Genomic DNA, 24331 nt, shown 5'->3' on the forward strand with positions numbered 1-24331 from the left:
CCAGTTTTTGGTTCCTGAGTGTTTGGAATAAAAGCACAAATCAATTCATGTGCAGTTGTGTCCAGTTCATTGCTCTATGCTGTTATTCTAGTAAAAACAAATAGTTTGATTGCTTCCCACCACTATTATTTCATTCAGTTCCTTCTGGTACACAGTATATCATTATTTTCTTTTGTCAGTAGTAAAGATTTTCTTTTTACTACAGTTGAGTTATTTACATAAAACAATTAAAAGATCCCATTCAAGACAAAAATCAAGGAAGTTGTTACCAAGACTAGGCGAGAACGTGAAAGAATTTTTTTCAAAGCAGTTCCTCCTGCCCTCACTGCCAGAGGTTAAAATATAATCAGCAGCGCCCCAGAGATGTTCAACACTCTTAACAATGAGTACCCTGCCAACGACCTCAGTGAAATTAGCAGAAATGCTTGAACTTTCACACAGACTGGAGTCAAAGGCCACATTAAGATCCCCATTGCCAATTTAAATTTGCTTTTCAGGGCTAACCTGAAACCTTCTCCTAATATATAATTGAGCTATTTGCAAATGGCTGACTGCTTGATTAGCTCAGCTGGCTGAGTGGCAGGTATACAATGTAGAGTGATGCTAATAGTGGAGTGTTCAATCCTTATGCCAGCTGAGGTTACCATGAAAGTCCTACCTTTTCAACCTCATCCCTTGCCTGAGGTGAGGTGACCTTCAGCTTAAATCACCATTCAGCCACCTCTCTCTAATGAGAGTGCAGAACAATGGCAACTCTATTTTACTGTCTTATCATTACGTAGAGATGGTTTTCTACTCAGTCTGAGGCCCAGAAATAATAGGTAGACTTCCTCTCTCTCTCTCTCTCTCCCACTATCTAGTGGGGATATTAACTGTCTGTCAGCCAAACTGCTTTTGGATGAGACTTAAACAGAAGCTAAGTCTGCCCCCTCCGGTGCTTGTAAAAATCTTTGTGCAACTGTGGGAGAATAACAACTTATTTTCCCCCCGTTTCCTGGACAATATTTATCTTTCAAACAACATGACAAATACAGATATTCCAATGAACATTAACACAGGCTCAACGAACAGTACTTTATCTTCCTACTGGGCATTTTACAGACTTCTGGACTCAACGTCACTTTTATTTTTTTTAACATCTTCCCCTGTTTTGTTCACTTCCTGTATTTTTTTTCCTCTCTCTTATCTCCTAAGCTTTCAGATGTCAGCCATCCAGGATTCTGTGTCCAATCCCCACCTCCTCTGGAATTATTTCTTTATTCCTTGAGTTGTCCCATTACCACTCTCATTGGACTTGCTTCAGTAACCCTTTTGTGGCTTAATCTCTCCTGCCGTCCACCCCATTACTGTCTCTTTTGTTCTTCGGCTACCCCCACTTCTCTTAATTTTCTCTTGTTCAGAATCCTGATTTTCCCCAATTCTGATGAGAAGTCACAAGAACCTTGTGTTTCTCTCCTCTCAGATGTTACCAGACCAGTTGAACATTTCACAGATTTATTTTCTTTACAAACGAAAGGATAGTCGGATCATGATCATTGTTCTGTTTGTGGGATCTTCCTGTGCCCCAAATGGACGCTGAAGTTTCCATGTGACAACAGCAGACTTCAAAATTGATTGTAAAGCACTCTGGGACATCCAGAGGCCACAATAGGTGCTACATAACTGCCTCTTCATTCAAAAGGTGCTTGAGGCAGTGAGCAATTCAGGACTCCCTGATACACAGAAACTTGGAAATCAGCAGACATACTTTGTAAATCAGAGTCTAGATTTGAGTGGTGCTGGAAAAGCACAGCATCCGAGGAGCAGGAAAATCGACATTTTGGGCAAAGGTCTTTCATCAGGAATGGAGGCGGGGAGCCTCCGGAGTGGAGAGATAAATGGGAAGGGGGTTCCCTGGAGGCTCCCTGCCTCATTCCATGAAAGACTTTTGCCCGAAATGTCGATTTTCCTGCTCCTCGGTTGCTGCCTGACCTGCTGTGCTTTTCCAGCACCGCTCTAATCTAGAATCTGGTTTCCAGCATCTGCAAGTCCTTACTTTTGCTCATACTTTGTAAATCAAACATCTTTAAAAACAGTGTGGTGTAACTAAACCTCAAAAAGCCTGAGAAATAGGATTGTTCAAATAATCAGAAGAAAACATGAAATAGATTTTAACCGAAACTTTGGATTGACATTAATTAGAAGGCTAAGAGGGCATGTTACATTGATCTGCACCTCAAATCCTACTGGAGAAATATAAAAGTTATATATTTCCCCCTTTTGACCCCTTGTCATTTCCAGGTTAGTTTCATAAATCAGCCACTACATTATCCTGGAATGATTTAAAAACAATCTTTCTTTGGCAGATTGCTATGAAATTGGCTTCACTTTAAAACAAAAAAAAAACATCAAAGCTGATGTTGGATTGGAAAGGAAACAGTGCAGATATGTTGACATGATTTTGAAAGAGACTTATTCAAAAACATAATGCATTGTGTCCATGCAGTGTTTCAATCCCTAAGGATAAATCATAGGTTACATGACAATGACATTAAACTGGAAAGTGTTCAGTTGAAAAGTACTCCACTTACTTTGATCCTATAAATCAGACAGTTGGGCCTCTTTTGAGAGAAATAAAAGTTGCTGGAGAAATATTAGCCAAGATATGGACTAAAGAAGAGCACTCAAAGTTGCTTGAGATATTAAGTAATATAGTTATGTAAAGATACAAACAACCATATCATCAGGAATACATTAAGAAGTAATTTTAAAATATGCTTGCAGCTGTCTAGCTGCATATCTTTAAGGTTTCCCCCCACAACTTGACATAATTCTCACTCTTCCATCGGAGGATGTGTCCACTCAGGGAATCTGCATTGCCATAACAGCAGGCTGTCGTCTGGAGCCACATTGGGGAGGTGCCGGTATTGGACTGGGGTCGACAAAGTCAGAAGTAACGCGACACCAGGTTATAGTCCAACAGGTTTATTTTAAATCACAAGCTTTCAGAGCGCTGCCCCTTCATCAGGTTTACAAATAAACCTGTTGGACTATAACCTGCTGTCATGTGACTTCTGACTTTGCAGTCTGCAGCTCTGTGGATAGTGATAGTTCCAGCTTTCTTTCCAACCCATGTCTGACCAGGACCATCTCCTCATCTTAGCTCCCTATCATTGGAACTCATCAGAAAGATTTGCCAACTGATAGTCAACATACTTTGCCATTGAGCTCTGGATTGGGAACACAAACTCCACCTTCTGGGTCTGAGGTAAGGACAATACCCACAGTGTCACTCAGCCTCACTGGCTCCTCTGTTAAGACCCTCCTGGAATACCTTCCCCAGGTCTCCGTGGTGGCAGCCTGTGCAGATCCTCGCTGTCCAGGAAAGAACATCAGAACATTCTACCATAGCGACACAAATTGGTATTGTAAAAAGTGCCAAGGGGTAATGATCAGGTCACTGCAAATGCGCATTTTACGTAAAGTGAAGTGATTTTCAGACTTTCCACGTCCGTCGAATGAGTGAGGAGATGAATTCTGATTTTTAAAACTGAGGAGGACAGGGTGGGGGAAGAACAAACTTGACCAACTGAGAAGTATCAGCAAAAGAAGATTTGAACCAATAGTATTCAGAACTAAGATCTACTTCTGATCTTTCACTTAATTCTCTCCTCACGTAACATACCTTCCCACATTTATTTTTCTCTTGGTCAATTTTTCACCAGTTCTATTACGGTTGCAATTCTGGTGAAGGGCTCCACACCCAAAACATCACAAACATTAATCCCTCTCCACAGATTTCGGATGATCCTCTGAGTACGTAAAGCAATTTGGGATTATTGTTTTCATATTTCCATTACATTATAAACATTGTTCAACCCTTCCTTTGAGAATTCCTGGGAACTGTCTTGATGAATGCAAGGTGAAATGCTTCAACAAACGTGTGTCTTTTCACAGCAACACTCAATTTCTTCTGTTTTTGGTTCTTATATTGATTCAGACCACAAATAAAAGAATGGAGATTTGTAATAATGACGGAAAATGCTTGGAATGCAGAATAAGTCCAAATCATCCTCTTCTCGCGTGGCCAGGGTTCTTTGACACTCTCAATATTGTCCCTGCCCTTTTACAGATGTCGACTGACTTAAAATCAAAGAGACATACAGCACAGAAACAGACCCTATGGTCCAACTCATCCATGCCGACCAGATATCCTGAATCAATCTAGTCCCACTTGCCAGCCTATGGTCTGTATCCCTCCAAACCTATTCATGTACCCACCCAGATGTCTTTTAAATATTGTAATTGTACCAGCCTCCACCACTTCTTCAATATGGAGGAAGTGGTGGGGGCTGGTACAACTATAATATTTAAAAGGCATCTGGATGGATATATGAATAGGAAGGGTTTTGAGGAACATGAGCTAAGTGCTAGTAAATGGGACTAGACTAATTCAGGACACCTGGTCGGCGGGAACGAGTTGGACCGAGAGTATGTTTCCATGCTGTGCAGCTCCATGACTCTAAGTCAGTCAGCAGTTGTGAAAAGATAGGGACAATAATGACAGTGAAGAAGGATCCTGGACCACAGGAAGAGAAGGACATTGGACCCTTTAGACTGTTCTCAAATAGATGGGAGACATAAGCAGGGTTAATCTTTTCCTTAGAAATGACTAATTTGCTTTTTTCTATAATCCAAGGGCATCAAAGCTAGCTCCTGCAATGGACAGAGTACCAAGACTGAAAAGTAAGGCCACATACCAGGCAAAATGAGCCTGTACTCTCTCATGTTTTAGAATGAGAGATGATCTTATTGAGAGATTTTAAAAAAAGTCTGCAAAAGTTTTAGAGTGCAGATGTGGAGAGACTGTCTCCTTGTGCTGGAGACTTTAGAACCAGGAGTGGTCATTTAAGGGGGAGATGGATTTTTAACTAGGAACGGGTTGAATGGATATGGAAGGTGGGCAGGAAAGTGGAATTGAAGCCGAGATGACATCAGCCATGATTGTATTGAATAGAAGCTCCCAAGGAGCTGAACTGCCTGTTCCTGCTCCTAGTTGTTAGGTTGTTATGATCACAAAAAGGGAGGCAATGGCCAAGAAACTCAGCTCATGTTCTGAGGGACCTGGGTTCAAATCCCACCATGGCAGATGGAGGAATTTGAATTCAATTAAGGATCTAGAATTAAGGATCTGATGATCATGGAACCATTCTCCGTAAAACCCATCTGGTTCATTAATATCTTTTAGGGAAGGAAACTGCCATCCTTACATGGTCTGGCCTACATGTGACTCCAGACCCACAGCAATGGGGTTGACTCTTAAATCCCCTCAGGGCAATTAGGGATGAGCAATACATGCTGGCCTAGTCAACGATGCCCTCATCCTGTGACTGATTTTTTTAAAAAACGATACAGGGTAGCCATTGAGGAATGAGATGAGGAAAAGTGTCTTCATGCAGATGGATATGAATCTTTGGAACAATCTACTCTGAAGAACTGAGGATGTTCAGTCGTTGAGTGTAGTCAAAATTGACCTTGACAGATTTTTAGAAACTAAGAAAATAAAGAGATAGGGAGAGAAAGTGGAATTGATGTAGAAGTTCTGTCATGATTGCACTGAATAATGGAATAGTAGGCCACTGCTAAAAGTGTGACTGCAGTGGTTCGTTTGCTAATAAGTCAAGCTCACTTCATACAAGTGTTGCGAATTATAATAGAACATTTCTCAGATGCCCACACAACCTCACTGGAAATAATCTGGTGCCTAGTCCATGTTAAGGATTGTTCGCAGTTGTCGGCTCAATATCCTGTAGCTTCACGGGCAGATTCTTTGGTTATGACTGAAGTCCTGTTAACTCCCGGTGACGGCTACCAAACATCACAGCTGCTGCACGATCAAGTTCCACACGCACCAGATGTTTGCTCAGGATATACAGTGTCGTGGTTTGAAATTGAAACCTTGTAGATCACGACCTGTTAAAAAATGAAGGGATGAAATTTCAGAAGGAATCTCAGACTTGACTGGCCAGCAGTCAGCTTGAATTAAATTCACGGTCAAGACTGCATAAAAATGCAAGAATCCTTTCCAGATTGGCTCTTTCAATCTCAGAAACTTAATATTTCAAACCTAAATGCTGGATTAAAAAGACCAATGCAGTTTTAGACAGTCAGTTCTGCTGAAAGGCAGTAATTCTGTTCTCATGCAACCCCATGTTATTAGAAAATCACATAACAGCAACATCATTAAACTAACATGGGGCTGGAATTGTATTATAACCAATACATGCTTTAAAAGTTCATACCACAGAAACAGTGTTCCCAATTCGTCAATTGTATTGTAGTGAATTCATGTTAATGAAATGTGCATTATAGCAGAACAAGCTAAACTATCACCAATGCATCGATGGGTTTAACCCATGGATAGCTGAGATATACCCGAGATTCTATCACAATTGCTGCTTAGTCAATCTTAAAGAGACAGTGGCAATGAACTCAAAACTATTTGGTAAATTGGCTGGAGTTCCCCTTTTCAGTTTATTGCATAGTTTTCTCCCAAACCCACAATCTTTATCACTTTAAATAGCAAGGTGGCTCAGTGGTAAGCACTGCTACCTTATAGTACTGGGTTCAATTCCAGTCTCAGGCGACTGTCTGCGTGGAGTTTGCACGTTCTCCCTGTGTCTGTGTTGGTTTCGAGTGCTCTGGTTTCCTTCCACAGTCAAAAGCTATGCAGGTTAAGTGGATTGACCATGGGAAGCACAGGGTTAAGAGAAGGGCTCTCGGTGGGCTCCTCTTTGGAGGGCCAGCATGGACTCGATGGGCTGAATGGCCTGCTTCTGTACTGTAGGGATTCTCTGAATTTATCCTAAGTGCCATTACATGGAGGGAGTGGGGTGGACAAAGTTAAAAATCACACAATACCAGGTTATAGTCCAACAGGTTTATTTGGAAGAAAAACTTTCAGAGCGCTGATCCTTCATCAGGTAACTTGTGTCTTATGATCGTGCCCTGAGGAAGGAGCAGCGCTCTGAAAGCTAGTACTTCCACATAAACCTGTTTGACTATAACCTGGTGTTGGGTGATTTTTAGGGTAAAAAATGAGGTCTGCAGATGCTGGAGATCAGAGCTGAAAATGTGTTGCTGGTTAAAGCGCAGCAGGTCAGGCAGCATCCAAGAAACAGGAAATTCGACGTTTCGGGCATAAGCCCTTCATCAGGAATGAGGAGAGTGTGCCAAGCAGGCTAAGATAAAAGGTAGGGAGGAAGGACTTGGGGGAGGGGCGATGGAGATGTGATAGGTGGAAGGAGGTCAAGGTGAGGGCAATAGGCCGGAGTGGGGTGGGGGCGGAGAGGTCAGGAAGAAGATTGCAGGTTAGGAGGGCGGTGCTGAGTTGAGGGAACCAACTGAGACAAGGTGGGGGGAGGGGAAATGAGGAAACTGGAGAAATCTGAGTTCATTCCTTGTGGTTGGAGGGTTCCCAGGCAGAAGATGAGGCGCTCCTCCTCCACCGTCGTGTTGTTATGTGGGTGATTTTTAACTTTATTCTAAATGCAGCCAATGTATGGAAGCTTCCCTCTAAGTCAAACCTCGTTCCAGATTTGGAAAAATATCCTCATTGAGGAAAACCCTGGAATGGTCTACATGCCTTGGACACCTGGACAACAGTGATTCAAGGAGGTGACTCACCACGATGGCAATTTTAAATGTGCAGACAAAGTTAGCTTGCACATTCTGTGAATGAATTAATCAGATAAAAAAAAGTCTCCTGTAGGTATAGCAGGGAATAGGGAAAGCAAATGGAATGTTAGCGTTTATTGCTGAAGGAATAGAGTATGAAAGTGGGCTAGTATATTGTTACAAGGTATTACTGAGATATGACCTGGAGTATAATGTACAATTCTGGCCCCCTTACTTCAGGTGGGATATAGTTGGATTGGTATGCTTCTGAGATTAGATTCCCTACAGCATAGAAACAGGCCCTTCAGCCCAACAAGTCCACACCGACCCTTCAAAGAGAAACCCACCCAGACTCATTCCCCTACCCTATATTTACCCCTGACTTGGCAATTTAGCATGGCCCATTCACCTAAGCAGCACACCTTTTGGACTGTGGGAGGAAACCGGAACACCCAGAGGAAACCCACACAGATTCAGGGAGAATGTGCAAACTCCACACAGACAGTCCCCCGAGGCTGGAATCAAATCCTGATTCCTGGCACTGTGAGATAGCAGTGCTAACCACTGAGCCAGTGTGCCGCCCATTGATGGGAGACTGCTCAGAGGACGTCCACTAGATTAATTCCAGAAATTAAGGGTTTGCCTTATGAACAGACAGTGAGCAGTTTAGGCCTACACTCTGGAGTTTAAAGATCGAGAGAAGATCTAATTAAGGTTTAGAAGCTGCAAAAAGGGATGACAAAGTAGATATAGACGGGTTATGCCATGTTGGAGTTCAGCTAATTAGATGAGTTAGTACATCTGTATAAATACATTCCCCCCAAGGTTCACACATGAATAATGGCCATTTAAATGATGGTCTCCTGGATAAATAACTGAGACAAAAGTAAGCTGTCCCTGCACGGGATCATTACCGAGTACTAACTGGTTGATATATAGTTTTAAAGATTTATGATCTACACAAGACGAGTAGACACTGGGGATTTAAAGGCCAACGCGCTCGTTTAGAGATTCATGCAACTTTCCATTGATCCCAATAGGAGGGATTTGGGTGCAGATAGGGTGGCTCAGTGGTGAGCACTGCTGCCTCACAGTACGGGTTCGATTCCAGCCTTGGGTGACTATCTGTGTGGAGTTTGCAAGTTCCCTCCATGTCTGTGTGGATTCCCTCTGGCTTTCTCTCACAGTCCAAAGATGTGCAGGTTAAGTGGATTGCCCATGGTTAAGTTGCCCTGTATTGTCCAAGGACATGCAGGCTAGGTGAGTTATCCATGGTTAATATTGAGGATAGGGTGGGTCTGGGTGGGATGCTCTTCAGAGGGTCAGTGCAAACTTGATGGATCAAATGGCCTCGCTCTGCACTGTAGGGATTCTATGGCTCCATCACCAGTTACACTGAAAATAGCTATACTTACCTTGCAGCCAAGGGGTAAGGAGGTAGGATCCTACAATCCAAACAGACTACGCCAGAACCTAATGATTTGGAACGTGTCTGCATCACTTTCACCTCAAAATCAGAAAGTCATGAGTTCAAGATCATGTCAGAAACTTGAGCACAAAACCAAAGGCTCCTCAGTCCTGCAAAGTTGGAAGTGCTGTCTTTCAGATGAGACATCGAAGTGAAGGCTCATCTGTAGTGTCAGCCGAACGTTAAGGATTCCACGCCATTATTCGAAGAAACAAACAGAGGTTTGCCCTGGAGTCCTGGCCAATATTTATTCCTTAACTAATAACTAAGAAAACCCATTTCTCTCAGTGCTGTTGTTGCTGAGTGAAAATTGGCAGCTGCATTGGCTACATTATAACAGCTTTGCAGTTCATTAACGGGGCATTACGCAGTGCTAAGGGATGTCCTGAGGTAATAAATAAGGGCTGCACTATGTACAACCCCATGAAGACACCAAATAGCCATTTCATACAGGGCAGGATCTGCCCTATATGGCAGATCCTGCCTCTCTCAAATTAAGTCACTTCAACTATCAGGAAAAAGCGACCCCCCAGTGGATTAGCTGTATGTCCATCACCTTGGACTGATGCTGACAATCCTCCCTACCATCATCATAGGCCACCAATCACCATCAAAGCCAATTCCTCCTCATTCAATCCCAGCTTTTCTTTCAGTCTATCTAAAGAACATTGCTAATTTTGTGCCAAAATTGAGAGGCTGTTCTGCGTCTTCGCCTGAGCCAGTTCGGATGTCTAGTTTGATGTGATTTGTTGCAATCACGCGTACCTAAGTACAGTGAAAAGCTTTGCTTGCGAACAATACAGGCAGATCATAGGGTGCCTAGTCAAGATTGAGGCGTACAGGTTACACTGCACTGGAGGTAGACAAAGCACCATCAACACCAACAAGATCAAGGAGGTACTCTAATTGAGTATCCAATGAACTCCAATTCATTGGAGTTTAGAAGATTAAGGGGAGACTTAATAGAGACGTACAAGATAATACATGGCTTGGAAAGGGTGGACGCTAGGAAATTTTTTTCCATTAGGCGAGGAGACTAGGACTCATGGACACAGCCTTAGAATTAGAGGGGGTCAATTCAGAACAGAAATGCGGAGACATTTCTTCAGCCAGAGGGTGGTGGGCATGTGGAATTCATTGCCACAGAGTGCAGTGGAGGCCGGGATGCTAAATGTCTTCAAGGCAGATATTGATAGATTCTTGTCTCGAATTAAGGGTTATGGGGAGAACGCTGGTAAGTGGAGTTGAAATGCCCATCAGCCATGATTGAATGGCGGAGTGGATTCGATGGGCCGAATGGCCTTACTTCCATTCCTATGTTTTATGATCTTATACTGAACCTCTTTTCAATCACATCATAACAAGCCAAGTAGACTCTCACTTAGTCAGCCTGGTTCTGCTCAAAACCAGAAGGTGCAAAGGCACCACTGCTTGTTGTCTCCGGTAATTTTTGGTAAACCTTTCTGCTATCCATTACAGTAAGTAAGCTGATCTCCTGCACAATAACTCCATCACCTTTTACAATTGAGAAAACATTGTACAACTTGCACTTATGCACCCATACAGAGACTTCAAACCTGGAGACAAATAATGATGCCCAGGTCCGTTTCTGTGAAACCTTGTGGTTGAGTGGACAAATAACTTTTGCCAGGAGACAACTGGGTTAATAAAAACTGGAGGAGAGGCAGGTGCCAAATGAATGCAGGGCCCCTCAAAAGTTGCATTAAGAGTACTGTGTGGCCTAACCAAGTTCCTGTGCAATTTGTGGTGAGGCAAGAGCAGAAGATGTCAAAATTGCTGCTAAAATTGGGGTGGCACAGTGGTCCAGAGGTTAGCACCGATGTCTCACAGCACCAGAGGACCCGGATTCAATTCCCACCTCGGGCGACTCTCTGCGTGAAGTTTGCACATTCTCCCTGTATCTGGGTGGGTTTCCTCCCACAGTCTAAAGATGTGCAGGTCAGTGAATTGGTCATGCTAAATTGCCCATAGTCACAGGTGCAATAGAAGAGAGTAGGTGAATGGGTCTGGGTGGTTTACTCTTCGAAGGGTCGGTGTGAACTTGTTGAGCCAAAGGGCCTGTCTCCACACTGTAGGGAATCTAATTAAAACAAAGATGCAGTTTTTAATTTTTGTTTGCCTGAGGTTCAGATTTCACTGTAGCCTTTCAAACTCAATATATAAATTGAAGTCTCATCTTCCCACTCAGGTGGATATGAAAGACCCCATGGCCCTAGTCTGAAGAGGAGCAAAATGAAATTATTTTTCTTCACTTATAGGACATGAGCATCACAGGTTGGACCAGTATTTATCGCCCGTTCCTAGTTACCCTTGAGAAGGTGGTGGTGAGCTGCCTTCTTGAATTGCCTGCAGTCCATTTGGCATAGTGGTTAGCACTGCTGTCTCACAGCGCCTGAGACCCGGGTTCAATTCCCAACTCAGGCGACTGACTGTGTGGAGTTTGCACGTTCTCCCTGTGTCTGCGTGGGTTTCCTCTGTGTGCTCCGGTTTCCTCCTACAGTCCAAAGATGTGCGGGTCAGGTGAATTGGCCATGCTAAATTGCCCGTAGTGTTAGGTAAGGGATAAATGTAGGGGTATGGGTGGGTTTCGCTTCGGCGGGTCAGTTGGACTTGTTGGGCCGAAGGGCCTGTTTCCACACTGTAAGTAATCTAATCTAATCTAAAAAAACTGTACCATTAGGGAGGGTGTTCTCGGAGTTTGACCCGGTGACACTGAACGTACAGCAGTAATGTTTTCAAATTAGGGATGATGAGCGGTTTGGAGGGGAACTTGCAGGTGGTGATGTTCCCATGTAGTTCTAGATGGTCCTGGTCGTGGGTTTGGGGGTTTTCTACAGTGCATCTTCTAGATGGTGCACACTGTTGCCACTGAGTATCGGGAGTGGATATTTATGGACGCGGTGCCAATAACGCAGACCAAAACCACGTCAGACGTCTTAAGTGTTCTTTGGAGCTGGCCTCATCCCAACACGTTGAGGTTGTCTTGTTGCCTTGGAGATGATGGATAGGCTTTGAGGACACAGGAGTTACCTGCTGCATCATCCCTAGCCTCTGAGCTGCTCTTCTACCCACAGTGTTTACATAACTGATACACTGCAGTTTCTGGTCAATGGTAAACCCCCAATAAAATGTTGACAGTGGGGGATTCAGTGATGGTAATACCACTGAATGTAAAAGGGTGAGGGTTAGATTCTGTTTCTGGAGGTTATTGTTGCCTGGTATTTTGCAATGTTTCTTGCCCATCATCATTGTCGACACTAAGCATCTAAAAGCAGGGTACCTCTTTGTTATGTTTGCTGCAATCTTGCTGTGAAAATTAGTTGCCAACATGACCCCACTAATTACATTTCAAACACACCATGATTTTTTTTCACTCATTTTTTTTTCCACAGGATGTGCAACAGGATCCACAGGATCTGGGAAGGCCAATACTTGTTGCCCATCCTTAAACAGGCCTTGAACTTGAGGTGATTACTGGGCCAAATCAGAGGGCAGTTAAAGAACCAACTTCATTATTGGGGGTCTGAGTGAGACGTAGACCAATCCAGGTTACGATGGCAGCTTTTCTGGGTGCCACAGTGGCAGGGACTTGGATTCGATTCCAGCCTCTGGCAACTCTCTGTGTGGAGTTTGCACATTCTCCCCATGTCTGTGTGGGTTTCCTCCGAATGCTCTGGTTTCCTCCCACAGTCCAAAGATTTGCAGGTTAGGATGTGCTGGCCATGCTGAATTGCCCTATAGTAAACTGGGAGGTGCAGGCTAAGGAAATGCAGGTGGAGGGATGGGTATGGGTGGGATGCTTTGCAAAGGGATGGTGTGGACTCAATGGGCCAAATGGCCTGTTCCCACACTGTAGGCATTCTATGATTCTCTCTGAAGGACCACGCGACCTTTAAACAATGAATGATGATACCTCCACAGTCGCCATTATTGATATTAGGATTCCAGATGTATGCATTAATTTTAAATCCCACCAGCTGTGGTACGCCTAGAATCCATGCCTCCAGAGGATTACATAAAAAAAACCTGCAGACACTGGAGTTCTGAAACAAAAAATGAAATTGCAGGAGAAACTCAGCAGGTCTGGCAGCATCAGTGGGAGGAAAGCACAGTTAATGTTTCGAGTGTGCCGACTCTTCATCGGCACGGCAAAGGATTAGCCTTGCCTTCAAACATTAGCCCAGTAAGCCCATTACACCTCAATCTCCTCAAGTCAGCAATAACCTGGACCAGGACATCTTGAGATTACGAAAGGTGCTATGTAAATGCAAGTGTTAAAATGTGCACCAGGGTCACCATCAGAATGCCTCACTCAATCTGTTCACTCTTAATACTTTGAAGGGGGCTGCACCAACCACACAGGCCCCCAACCTTACAGGGATCGAGAGAGCTAGGGAGTGAGTGAGTAAGAGTCAGTGAGTGAGAATAAGAATGTGAGAGAGAGTGAGAAAGAGAGAGAGAGTGAGTGTGAGACAAAGCGAGAGAGAGTGTGAGACAGAGAGAGAGAGAGAGAAAGAGAGAGAGACAGAGAGAGAGAGAGAGACAGAGAGAGAGAGAGAGACAGACAGACAGAGAGACAGAGAGGGGAGGACCTAGCTTGATGGAAGAATGTCAACATCTATACCTTAGCACGGACAGGAAAGCACAGCAACATAACCAGGAACCCCGGCAGCCCCAGCTGATGGAGAACATGAGTAGAACATAAGGAATAGGAATGAGAGAAGGTGTCAACAGAGCAGAGTGATACCCATCCTGACAGCCTCGGGTGTACCTATACCCACACTCACTGCCATAGGGGTCAGATCGGCCTTCTGGAGGGTGAACCCACGGAAAGCGACAGGCCCGGATGTAGCCCTTGACTGTGCACTTAGATCCTGTGCAGACCAACTGGTGAGTGTATTTTCAGATATCTTTAACCTCCCCATACTTCAATGTGAGGTTCCCACCTGCTTCAAGAAGACCACCTTCATCCCAGTGTCAAAGAAAAATCAGGCAACGTGCCTTAATGCCTACCATCTGGTGGCTCTGACCTCCATCATTATGAAGTGCTTCGAGAGGTTAGTCATGGTACACATCAATTCCAGCCTCCCAGATCTCCTACAATTCACCTATAGTCACAACAGGTCCACAGCAGATGCCATCTCCCTGGCCCTACACTTATCCCTGGAACATCTGGATAGCAAGGACATCTGCTTCAGAGTCCTATTTATTGACTTTAGCTCTGCCTTCAACACTATAATTCCAACAAAACTCATCTCCAAACTCCGAGATCTATGACTCTGCTCCTCCCTCTACAACTAGATCCTCGACATCCTGACCCACAGACCACATATCAGTAAGGATAGGCAACAACACCTCCTCCATAATCCTCAACACTGGTATCCACAAGGCTGCATACTCAGCCCTTTACTATGCTCCTTATACATTCACAACTGTGTGGACAAATTCAGCTCTAACTTCATTTACAAGTTTGCTGATGACACCACCATCGTGAGTTGGATCTCAAACAACGATGAGACAGGGTACAGGAAGGAGATGGACAGCTCAGTGACATGGTGTAAACACAAGAATCTCTCCCTCAATTTTGGCAAAATGAAGGAGCTGGTCATCGACATCAGGAAGCAGAGTGCAGGACTTGCCCCTGTCTGTGTCAACGGTGCTGAGATTGAGGTGGTCAAGACCATCAAGTTTCTGGGAGTAACTATCACCAACAAACTGTCCTGGTCCATCCACATTAATGCTATTGTCCAGGAAACACAGCAATGCATCTCCTTCCGCAGAAGGCTAAGGAAATTAGGCATGTCCACAATCCCAATTCTTAAGGGTGCACCATAGACAGTATCCTATTCAGATGCATCGCAGCTTGATATGACAAGAAACTACATAGAGTTGTGAACGCACGCCCAGTCCATCATGCAAACCAGCCTTCCATCCACTGATTCTCTCTGTACATCCGACTGACTTGTGAAAGCAGTCAACATCAGCAAAGACCCCTCCCACCTCAGTTATACTCTCTTCCATCAGGCAGAAGATACAAAAGTTTGAAAACATTTACCAACAGATTTAAGAACAGCTTCTTCCCTGATGTTATCAGACTTCTGAACGGATTACTTATTGATTAAAGGTGATCTTTCTCTGCACCTTCTCTGTAGCTGTAACACGATATTCTGCGTTCGATTACCCTGATGCACATAGGTCAGTTATGATTTGTCTGGTTAACATGCCAAACAATGCTTTTCACTGTATCTCGGTGAATGCCAATAATCAATCTAATCAAATCAATCTAGGGAGTAGGCCATTTGGCTCCTCCAGCCTGCTCCGCTATGGATTTGGATCATGGCTGATGCAACATTCCTCACATCCACTTTCCCATAACCCTTGATTTCAAGAATCTACCTACCTCAGCTTTCAATATACACAAGGACTCTCCCCCCACAGCCCCTTTCTGAGGCAAGGACTCTCAAAATGAGAGAGAAGAAATTCCTCCTCATCTCAGCCTTAAAAGCTGGACAATGGAATTGTTGCTTTTCATACAAGTTTGCAAAGGCAGGTAGCAGGACAAAGACAGAGAGGTGCACTCATCAGCGAGCCGTTGTCAATTATACAATCGTCAGTGACCACCTCCCACTGTGAGATCGAGAGTGGACGAGGCAGGGAGATAACCTTCCCCTTCTATTCATGGTCAATAACAGTCACATTTAACACTTGCTCCTCTCTCCCCCTGCCACCAAGGGATATTGGAGACTTGGGACAATGAGTGACCACATGATGGCGCCCATGTCCATATGTACACATCTCTTGGCATAACACAGCACTCAACAGAGACTGTGAACGAGTTGCGTGGTATCATATTGTCGCACGACATGGTAACCTTCCAACAAATGTTTGCGTATTTCAAACAGGAATTTTAATGATACGAGTTCTGAGGGAATGTGAAACCTAGCACTTAAACCACATATGTTGATATGCAAAAAAAAAGTAGGCGTTACTCTAAGAGCTGCTTATAGTTTCTTTAATACACCCTTGCTTATCATCTCGCGAGCAACAACTGATACTTAGAGAGCACCTTCAAACATAGAAAAGATCCCTCCCCAAACCAAACTTCGCCGGAAGAGAAAAACAGCTGCTCAGTTATTGGGCAAAGGTTGAATGAGCTAACATTGGGTGCGTTGGAAAGAAATATTTGTATTAGGTTCGATTAGATTCCCTACAGTGTGGAAACAGGCCCTTCAGCCCAACTAGTCCACACCGACCCTCTGAAGAGTAACTCACCCAGACCCATTTCCCCATGACTAATGCACCTAAGATGATGAAGGATTCCTCACCCATCAGACATCTCAAAGCACTTTTCAGCCAATGAAATGTACTCCAGGAAACACCAAGGGCCATTAGTGCACAACAAGCTCCCATAAACAACAATGTGATAAAAAATGTTGGCAACGGACACAGGGGATAACTCGCCCTATTCTACCTCAAAACAGCCACAGAATCTCTGACCGAAGCATCTGTTTAACATAGAACATAGAAAAATACAGTGCAGTACAGGCCCTTCGGCCCTCGATGTTGCGCCGATCCAAGCCCACCTAACCTACACTAGCCCTCTTTCCTCCATATGCCTATCAAATGCCCGTTTAAATGCCCATAAAGAGGCAGAGTCCACCACTGTTACTGGTAGGGCATTCCATGAACTCACGACTCATTGAGTAACATCCCAACTGTAAGACAGCCAGCACTCTCACCCTGAAGCACTGGAGAGTCAACCATGTTTTAGTTAACAGTCAAATCCTAGTACAGGATTTGAACACAAAACTTTGTGAGCGAGGGGAGAAAGGGGCTGTCACTGCAAATACAGTTGAAAAAGTTTTGAGGTGACTCCCGAATGTGAGGAGTGAAGCAAAGTGAGCGGCTGTAGCTGACGTTGGTTAGGTCACTTTTGGAATGTTGTGTGCAATTCCAGTCTTCCTGCTATGGGAAGGATGTTGTAAAACTTGAAAGGGTTCGGGAAAGATTTACAAGGATGTTGCCAGGGTTGGAGGATTTGAGCTACAGGGAGAGGATGAATAGGCTGGGGCTGTCTTCCCTGGAGCAACGGAGGCTGAGGGGTGACCTTATAGAGGTTTACACAATCATGAGGGGTATCGATGGGGTGAATAGGCAAGGTCTTTTCCTTGGGTTGGGGGAGTCCAGAACTAGAGAGCATAGGTGTAAGGTGAGAGGAGAAAAATTTAAAAGGGGCCTGAAATGGCGTGCGTATGGAATGCACACCAAAGGGGGTGGTGGAGGCTGGTACAATTACAACATTTAAAAGACATCTGGATGGGTATATGAATAGGAAGGGTTGAGAGGGCCAAGTGCTGTCAAATGATACCAGATTAATTTAGGATATCTGGTTGGCATGGATGAGTTAGACCGAAGGGTCTGTTTCCACGCTGTACAGCTCTATGACATTACTGACAGGAGGTCGAGAACTTAAGTTCAAGGCAGCTAACAACTTGGGGTCAAGCTGCATAATAGAGGGAACAGGAAGCCTAGGCTGGAAACTCGGATAGAAAGGACCAATGTCTGAACAAGGCAATAAGGACAGACTTGGCAAAGTATTGGAAAGACATCCAAACACGGATGAGGACTTTGAATATCTCTGTTGTGAGACAATGGGAGGAGGGGTGGTCAATAAAAATGCCAGGGAATGGATTGAGTGCTTCTTTCTATCTGTTCATGGCATCCCAATGCACTTGCTGTCCTTATCCTTTCCCAGGTGGGAGGGGTTATGGCTTCCAAATGGACTGTGACCATTCAGAGCTTTGAGGCAAATGGAACTGTGCATAGACTGGAATTACATGCTGGTGACAACTCCGAAATCACAGAAAAAAAAGACTCAAAGTACTTACTGTGTTATTTTACAATTTGTCGTGGCTACGTATCGCCCTGTGTAGTGGATGTTGCATCTGATAACGTTGTTTGTGAAATCCGATTCTTGTATAAGATAGTTGGGGTTCACTTGAAGCTACAACACAAAAATACAAATCAGGGACGTAAATGTGTAATTTGCTGACAGTTCAGAACTGCATGCAGCAGAAATAGGGTTGTACCTTCAATATGAATTTCCCAGGCTGCACGTCTGTGATATCAATCCATTGGCAATCTATATCCGCATTGTAGGTATCATAACAACCAGGACTCAGACCCTGAATGAAAAATAAACGTCATGTTTATAATTGCCACTGAATGGTGTACTTTACCAAAGCAATTGATGGAGTCTCAAAATATGGCCAAAGAAATTACTCAGTGCATCTTTCTTGTGCAGGTTCTCTTAGAATCACTATCCAACTATCCCAGGTCCACTACTCCGTCCCCATAGTCCTGTAATATTTCTCTCACTCTCTTTTCCATGTATACATCCAATTATCTTTCAATTTATTTCTGCTCCCTTTTCAAACCTGACAATCCAATTCAAATGATAGTGCATTAAAAAAAAGTAACCTTATCTTCCTCCCTCCAATTATTGTGAACATATTTCCTCTGGGTATCAGCACTCCTGCCACCATTTCACCTCATACTTTAATAGATATTATCTGATTGATTTGTTCAGATACATTACCCACACGCTGCTGGAGCAGGTCAGACTTGAACTAAGGTCACTGGGCTCAGAGGTAGAGACACTACCACATCTCCACAGGAGCCCTCACTCACGCACTGACTAAACAAACGCCTATAATTTCGAATGCCTGCGTAATGAGCACGATCAACAGACAATGCATCACGATAGGGGCTATGGCTTCATTACCAGTGCTTCCCTGCGGGGCAAGTTGTCAGTTTTGACCCAGGCTGTGACAGTAAGGTGATGAACAGATGTTTACGCCACAGGGGGAGAAAGAACGTGAAGCGAAAATGACAACCCAATACTCAGGTGTCTCACGCAACAGTGAGTGTTCAGTCAAGGAGCAGCAAGAGATTTGAGTGCAGCTTGCCAGCACATCCCTGTGGGGAAACGGAATACAACTCTGAGATTGGGGAAGGAAACGCCGGTCCATTCAGTCAGAGAGAGGGGCTGAACTGTGTGAAGCAGTGGATAATAACTTTGGATAATTTCACCTGAAGCATAGGTTCAAGCCTTCTCAGATTGAGAATGGGACCGAGGCTTAGGTTTGCCAAAATAGTTTGCAAAAGATTAGAATTAGAATTGTTCTCCAGTAAAAGAAAAATACTTATGGGTTTGTGGCTCAGCATGGAAACAGGCCCTTCAGCCCAACTGATCCATGCTGAACATGGTGCCCACTCAGCCAGTTCCAATTGCCCGCATTTGGTCCATATCCCTCAAAACTCTTCCCATCCATTTCCCTATCCAAATGTTTTTTAAATGTCATTGTACCTGTCTTGAGCACTTCCTCTGGCAGCCCATTCCATATACGCACCACTCTCTGTGTGAAGAAGTTGCCCCTCAGGTCCTTCTTAAATCTTCCCCCCTCACCCTAAACCTATGTCCACTTAGAACATCGAATGTAGAACAGCATAGCTTAGTACAAGCCCTTCAGCCCTCAATATTGTGCCAGCCTTTTATCCTACTCTAAGATCAAACTAACCTACATACCCTTCATTTTACTATCATCCATGTGCCTATCCAAGAGTTGCTTAAATGTCCCAAATGTATCTGACTGTACTATCATTCCACATGGCCACCTCTCTGTGTAAACAACCTACCTCTGACATCTCTCATATATCTTCCTCCAATCACCTTAAAATTGTGCCCCTTCGTGATAGCCATTTCCGCCCTGGGAAAAAGTCTCTGACTATCCACTCCATTATGCCTCTCATCATCTTGTACACCTCTATCAAGTCACCTCTCATCCTTCTTCACTCCAAAACGCAATATTCCAACTGTGGTCTAACCAGGGCTTTGTAGAGCTGCAGCATAACATTATAGCTCTTAAGCTCAATCCCCCTTCTAATGAAAGCCAACACACCATATGCCTTCTTAACAATCCTATCAACTTGGGTGGCAAGATCCCACTGTTCATCCACACTGCCAAGAATCCAGCCTTTAACCCTGTAATCTACATTTCAATTTGACCTTCCAAAATGTAGTTACAGAATGGAAGTAGTTTCTCAATTTCTATATTAACAAAGTCAAAGAGCAGAAATGCCTGACAATGAAGTCCAATTCAGAGAAAACACATTGCTGAATCTAACAAAAACTTGAACACAAAGATCAAGTTGCCACTCCAAGGCAGTACTGAGGAACAGCTGCACTGTTGGAGGTACACACCATTCATGATTAAGTGTGTTTTTCATGGCAAGATAAGACTTTATAATTGCAAAGAATCTCTCTGGCTCTGAAAGTTTACTTTTCCAAATGTAGAGCCAGTGAGCTGTTGGCTAAAAGAATGTACCCAGTGAAGAAACGGAAACAAAATGGTGCAGAAGACTTTACAATCTGCAGTTGTTAAAGTTAATGTCGAATCCAGAAGGAAGTGTCGAAGTGGAAGACAAGACGTAGATGCTGGAGCTGCCGTGGAGTCTGACTGCATCTATCAAAGGGAATTGACAGATTGTAGTGTTCTGTGTTTTACAAAGACATGGCCCACTCCTGCTTCACCTGACTGTACCTTACAGCCTGAGGGTTTCTCAATCAACCAAGACGGACCGCACAGCGTCCTTGGGCAAGGCAAAGGACAGCGGGATCTATATCCTGATCTCTTGGTGCTTGAACATGATGACCCTGATGAGTCACTGACCCCAGATCTAGAATATCTAACAGTGAAGTCCCATTCCAACTACCGGCCATGGGACTCTACCTCTGCTATCCTGGCAGCAGGTTATGCAAAAGTGAAGAGGCACTTGATAAGGTCTACACTGCTACAAATTGCCTTGAAACGGAATGCTTGAGGCCTTGTTCATTGTAGACAGTGACTTCAACCGGGCCAATCTCAAGAGTGTGCTACCAAGGTACCATCAACATGTCTCCTGTCCCACCAGAGGTTCAAACACCCTGGACCATTGCTACACAACCATCAAAGACACCTACTGCTCCATTCCCCAGCCAAGCTTTGGCAAATCAACACATAAGATTCTGATCCTTCTCCCACCTTACAAGCAGAAACCGAAGTGTGAGTATCTGGGGCAGTGCTGGTCTGAGGTAATGGACGAGCTCCTACATGACCACTTGGAGTTGATGGACTGGTCCATACTCAAAAACTCAGCGCTCAACCTAAATGAGTATGCCACCACCGTCATAGACTTCAATTGCAAGTGTGTAGAGGGCTGTGTTCCAAAGAAGTCCATCCAAGTGTTCCCCAACTGGAAGCTATAGATGAAAAGAAAGATCCACTCCCTACGAAGTCCAGGTTTGAGGCGTTCAAGTCGGGTGACTCTGACCTATACAGGAAATCTAGATACGATCATCACAAAGCCATCGGGGACAGCAAGAGACAATACCAGACTAACCACATGAACAAATGTCATCAGTGACAGGGCTTTCAAGATATAATGAGGGGGACAAAGTGATGGAAAGATGAAGCAGAATTACTTGAAATTTAGTATGCAGGTGCTTCTAGAATGAAAACTAATGTAGGTCAGTGATTACAGGATGATTCTTCCATAGAATGTTCATCAAAAACTGTCAGATGCTGGAATCCAAAGTTGACAGGCAGGAGTCTGGAAGAACACCACAAGCTCGGCAGCATCAGGAGGTGGAGAAGTTGATGGGTGCAGAATTTTGGATGAGTGCGCACTTACAAAGGATGACAAGCAGGAGACTGGACTGCCAAGTACTGGAATGGTCAGGTCTAGAGGTAACAAGGGTGTGGGTAAGGGATTCAGCAACTGAGCTGAGCTCCGGGCGTTTTGACAGTGGGGGTTGTGGGTGGTCTCAGTGATGGAGATGGAGTTGAGAGCTTGGATTGGGGTCAAACAGTATGTCAAGGTTGTGAAGTCTGAAATATACCTGATATGTTACCCAAGACTGATCCCAGGAATTGAGGGGGAAGGAGATTTGAGATTAGTAGAGGGGACCAAAGATAATGATTTGGTCTTTCCAATATTTAACTGGAAAATATTTCAGCTCATCCAGTACTGGATACTGGACAACCAGCAGATGGGTGAAGAGATGGAAGGCAGAGAGAGTTGGGTCTGAATGGAATTAGGGAGAGACAGAACACATTGACGCGATCTAAAGACTCCAGCAGAAAGTAGCGAGTAGTGTTCAGTGTACCTGCAATTATTGCCTAGCACATTAAATGAAGAGTCACTTTTCAATTCAGGAAGGTTTGAGCTTTATCAGACACTGTCCCAAGCAAAGACAGAAAATGCTGAAGAAAACTCCACTGGTCACATATTGTTTGTAGAGTTGGGGACAGAGTTAATGTTTTGAGTCAGAAATGAATCCTCTTCCAAAGCTGATTGCAGCTTGCTTCGAGGAATGAGAGGAACCAAACTCAATTCAGAGAGCAGTTCTATGACTATGAATTAATCGCCTAGCTAAAAAAGGTCATGCTTGAGAGAAATGAAGACATCAACTATGTCCCCAAACCTGGATTGGACCAGGAGGAGGAAAGGATGATTGTGAAAGGTTCACAGTCTGCACAGCCAACACACCATTTCGGGACATATCCAGAACACTGCAGACAGGCAGAAATAGCTTGCTGCGGACAAACATACTTTAGAACAAAGAGGTCATCAACCACTACCGGAATGAAATAGAATCATAGTGTTTGTTCTTAAACAGGTGCACAAATTGCAAAAACTAACTGCAGCATAATTCTCCAACATTTCTGTTAAATTGAACACAACTCAGTACATGCTACAATTATGGCATTATTATTTTTATTACCCAATGGTTGTTCTATATTCTCTGTTAATAGATGGGCACTCATTTCTCCACAGCTCTGGCATTCCAAGAGTTAACTGGCTCAATTAAATATATTTGGGTTGATTTAATATAGGACAATTCAAGCCAACTAAATACAGCTTTGTGCCTTAACCCAAGGCATCATATTTATCTTTACTACATTCAGTAAAGCCAACACATTCAATAGCTTCTCCTGCAGACTGAGGGGTAAGTAAATCAATAGCAGAAATATGAACAGTAGTTACCCTAACGCTGACCAGAATGGAAAAGCAGCATGCCTATGAATTTGAAAAATGTGATGATTTTCTTTGAAGTCATGCTCCACTTTCTTCCTGGACTAACTTTCTTAAAGTCCAATAACATTCTGCTCCAGCTCATCTCTTTTTCAGTCGCACTCAAATAAAACCCAGGTTAGTTTATGCTCCCACCTCAGGGCCCACCCTCTACCAGCTACTATGTTATCAGCAGTAAAGGCTGTGCTGGGGAAGCCAGCTTGCTTGTAGATATGGCGAACCCCTGATGTGCCCAATTAATGGCAACATCAGGATTTTACCCAAGGCCATGCCCATAAGCAGCCATCCCAATGCCCACTCCTCACCTGCGTTTCCCCTGCCTTGCCACCCTGTCCATTGTGGACCCCCCACCTCCCTTCTCTGGGGAATGCCAGACTAGCCCTAGTGATACTACTCACCCCTTCTCCTCTCCTCCCCTCTCCCCGCAACCCTCGACAAGCTTTGTCCAGGCTTGTTTCCATGGAGACTCCCCACAGTCCCAGCAGTGACCACCACTTCCTGTGGTGCCACCGGGACTGGAAAGCTGACGACTGCTTGATTGGCTGGAAGCTTGCATGAGGTGCGATTTGTTCTTGGCGGGTGGTGGTGGGAGGGGGCAGAATCCTTGCCTGAATCAAATGAATGATCCAAACAAACAGTGCCCCCTATCCTGTTTGGAATAAGGAGAGGTGGGAACTCAGCCGCTTAGCTCCATTATAAATTAAGACACCATTTCAAAGCCCAGAAGAAAAAGCCTTTGTGACACATGTTGGAGATATGTTTTTTTTAAATTTGTTCAGGGGTGAGCGGGCATTGCCGGCTAAGTCAGCATATATCTGCCCCTCCCTCAGCATCCTGGCAAAGTAGGTGGTGAGCTGCTTTCTTGTCAGGGATGCGGGTACACCCACCGTGCTGTTTGGAAACGAGCGCCAAGATTGTGGCGCAGTGCCGTGAGCAGGGTTATATTGTTCCAAGTTAACATGGTGTTTGACTTCAATGGGAACTTGCAGGTGATGGTGCTCCCCCACTCATTCACTGCCTTTGTCCTTCCCAGTGGTACAGGGTTTGGAA

At 44.3% G+C, this 24331-nt stretch overlaps 1 protein-coding gene across 1 annotated transcript in view; it reads right to left on the reverse strand.

Moving 5' to 3' along the window:
* Positions 1–4316: 4316 nt before the first annotated feature.
* Positions 4317–24331, reverse strand: part of loxl1 (lysyl oxidase-like 1) — an 88054-nt gene continuing 68039 nt past the window's right edge. Inside the window, exons 5-7 of the mRNA XM_060853955.1 lie at positions 18235–18330; positions 18034–18149; positions 4317–5952 (exon numbers count right to left, since the gene is read on the reverse strand). Of these exons, the coding sequence (XP_060709938.1) occupies positions 5946–5952; positions 18034–18149; positions 18235–18330 (219 nt within the window). The 3' untranslated portion in view covers positions 4317–5945. The remainder of the gene's footprint in view (positions 5953–18033; positions 18150–18234; positions 18331–24331) is intronic.

The sequence above is a fragment of the Hemiscyllium ocellatum genome, chromosome 42 (assembly GCF_020745735.1).
Source record: "Hemiscyllium ocellatum isolate sHemOce1 chromosome 42, sHemOce1.pat.X.cur, whole genome shotgun sequence".
NCBI lineage: Eukaryota > Metazoa > Chordata > Chondrichthyes > Orectolobiformes > Hemiscylliidae > Hemiscyllium > Hemiscyllium ocellatum.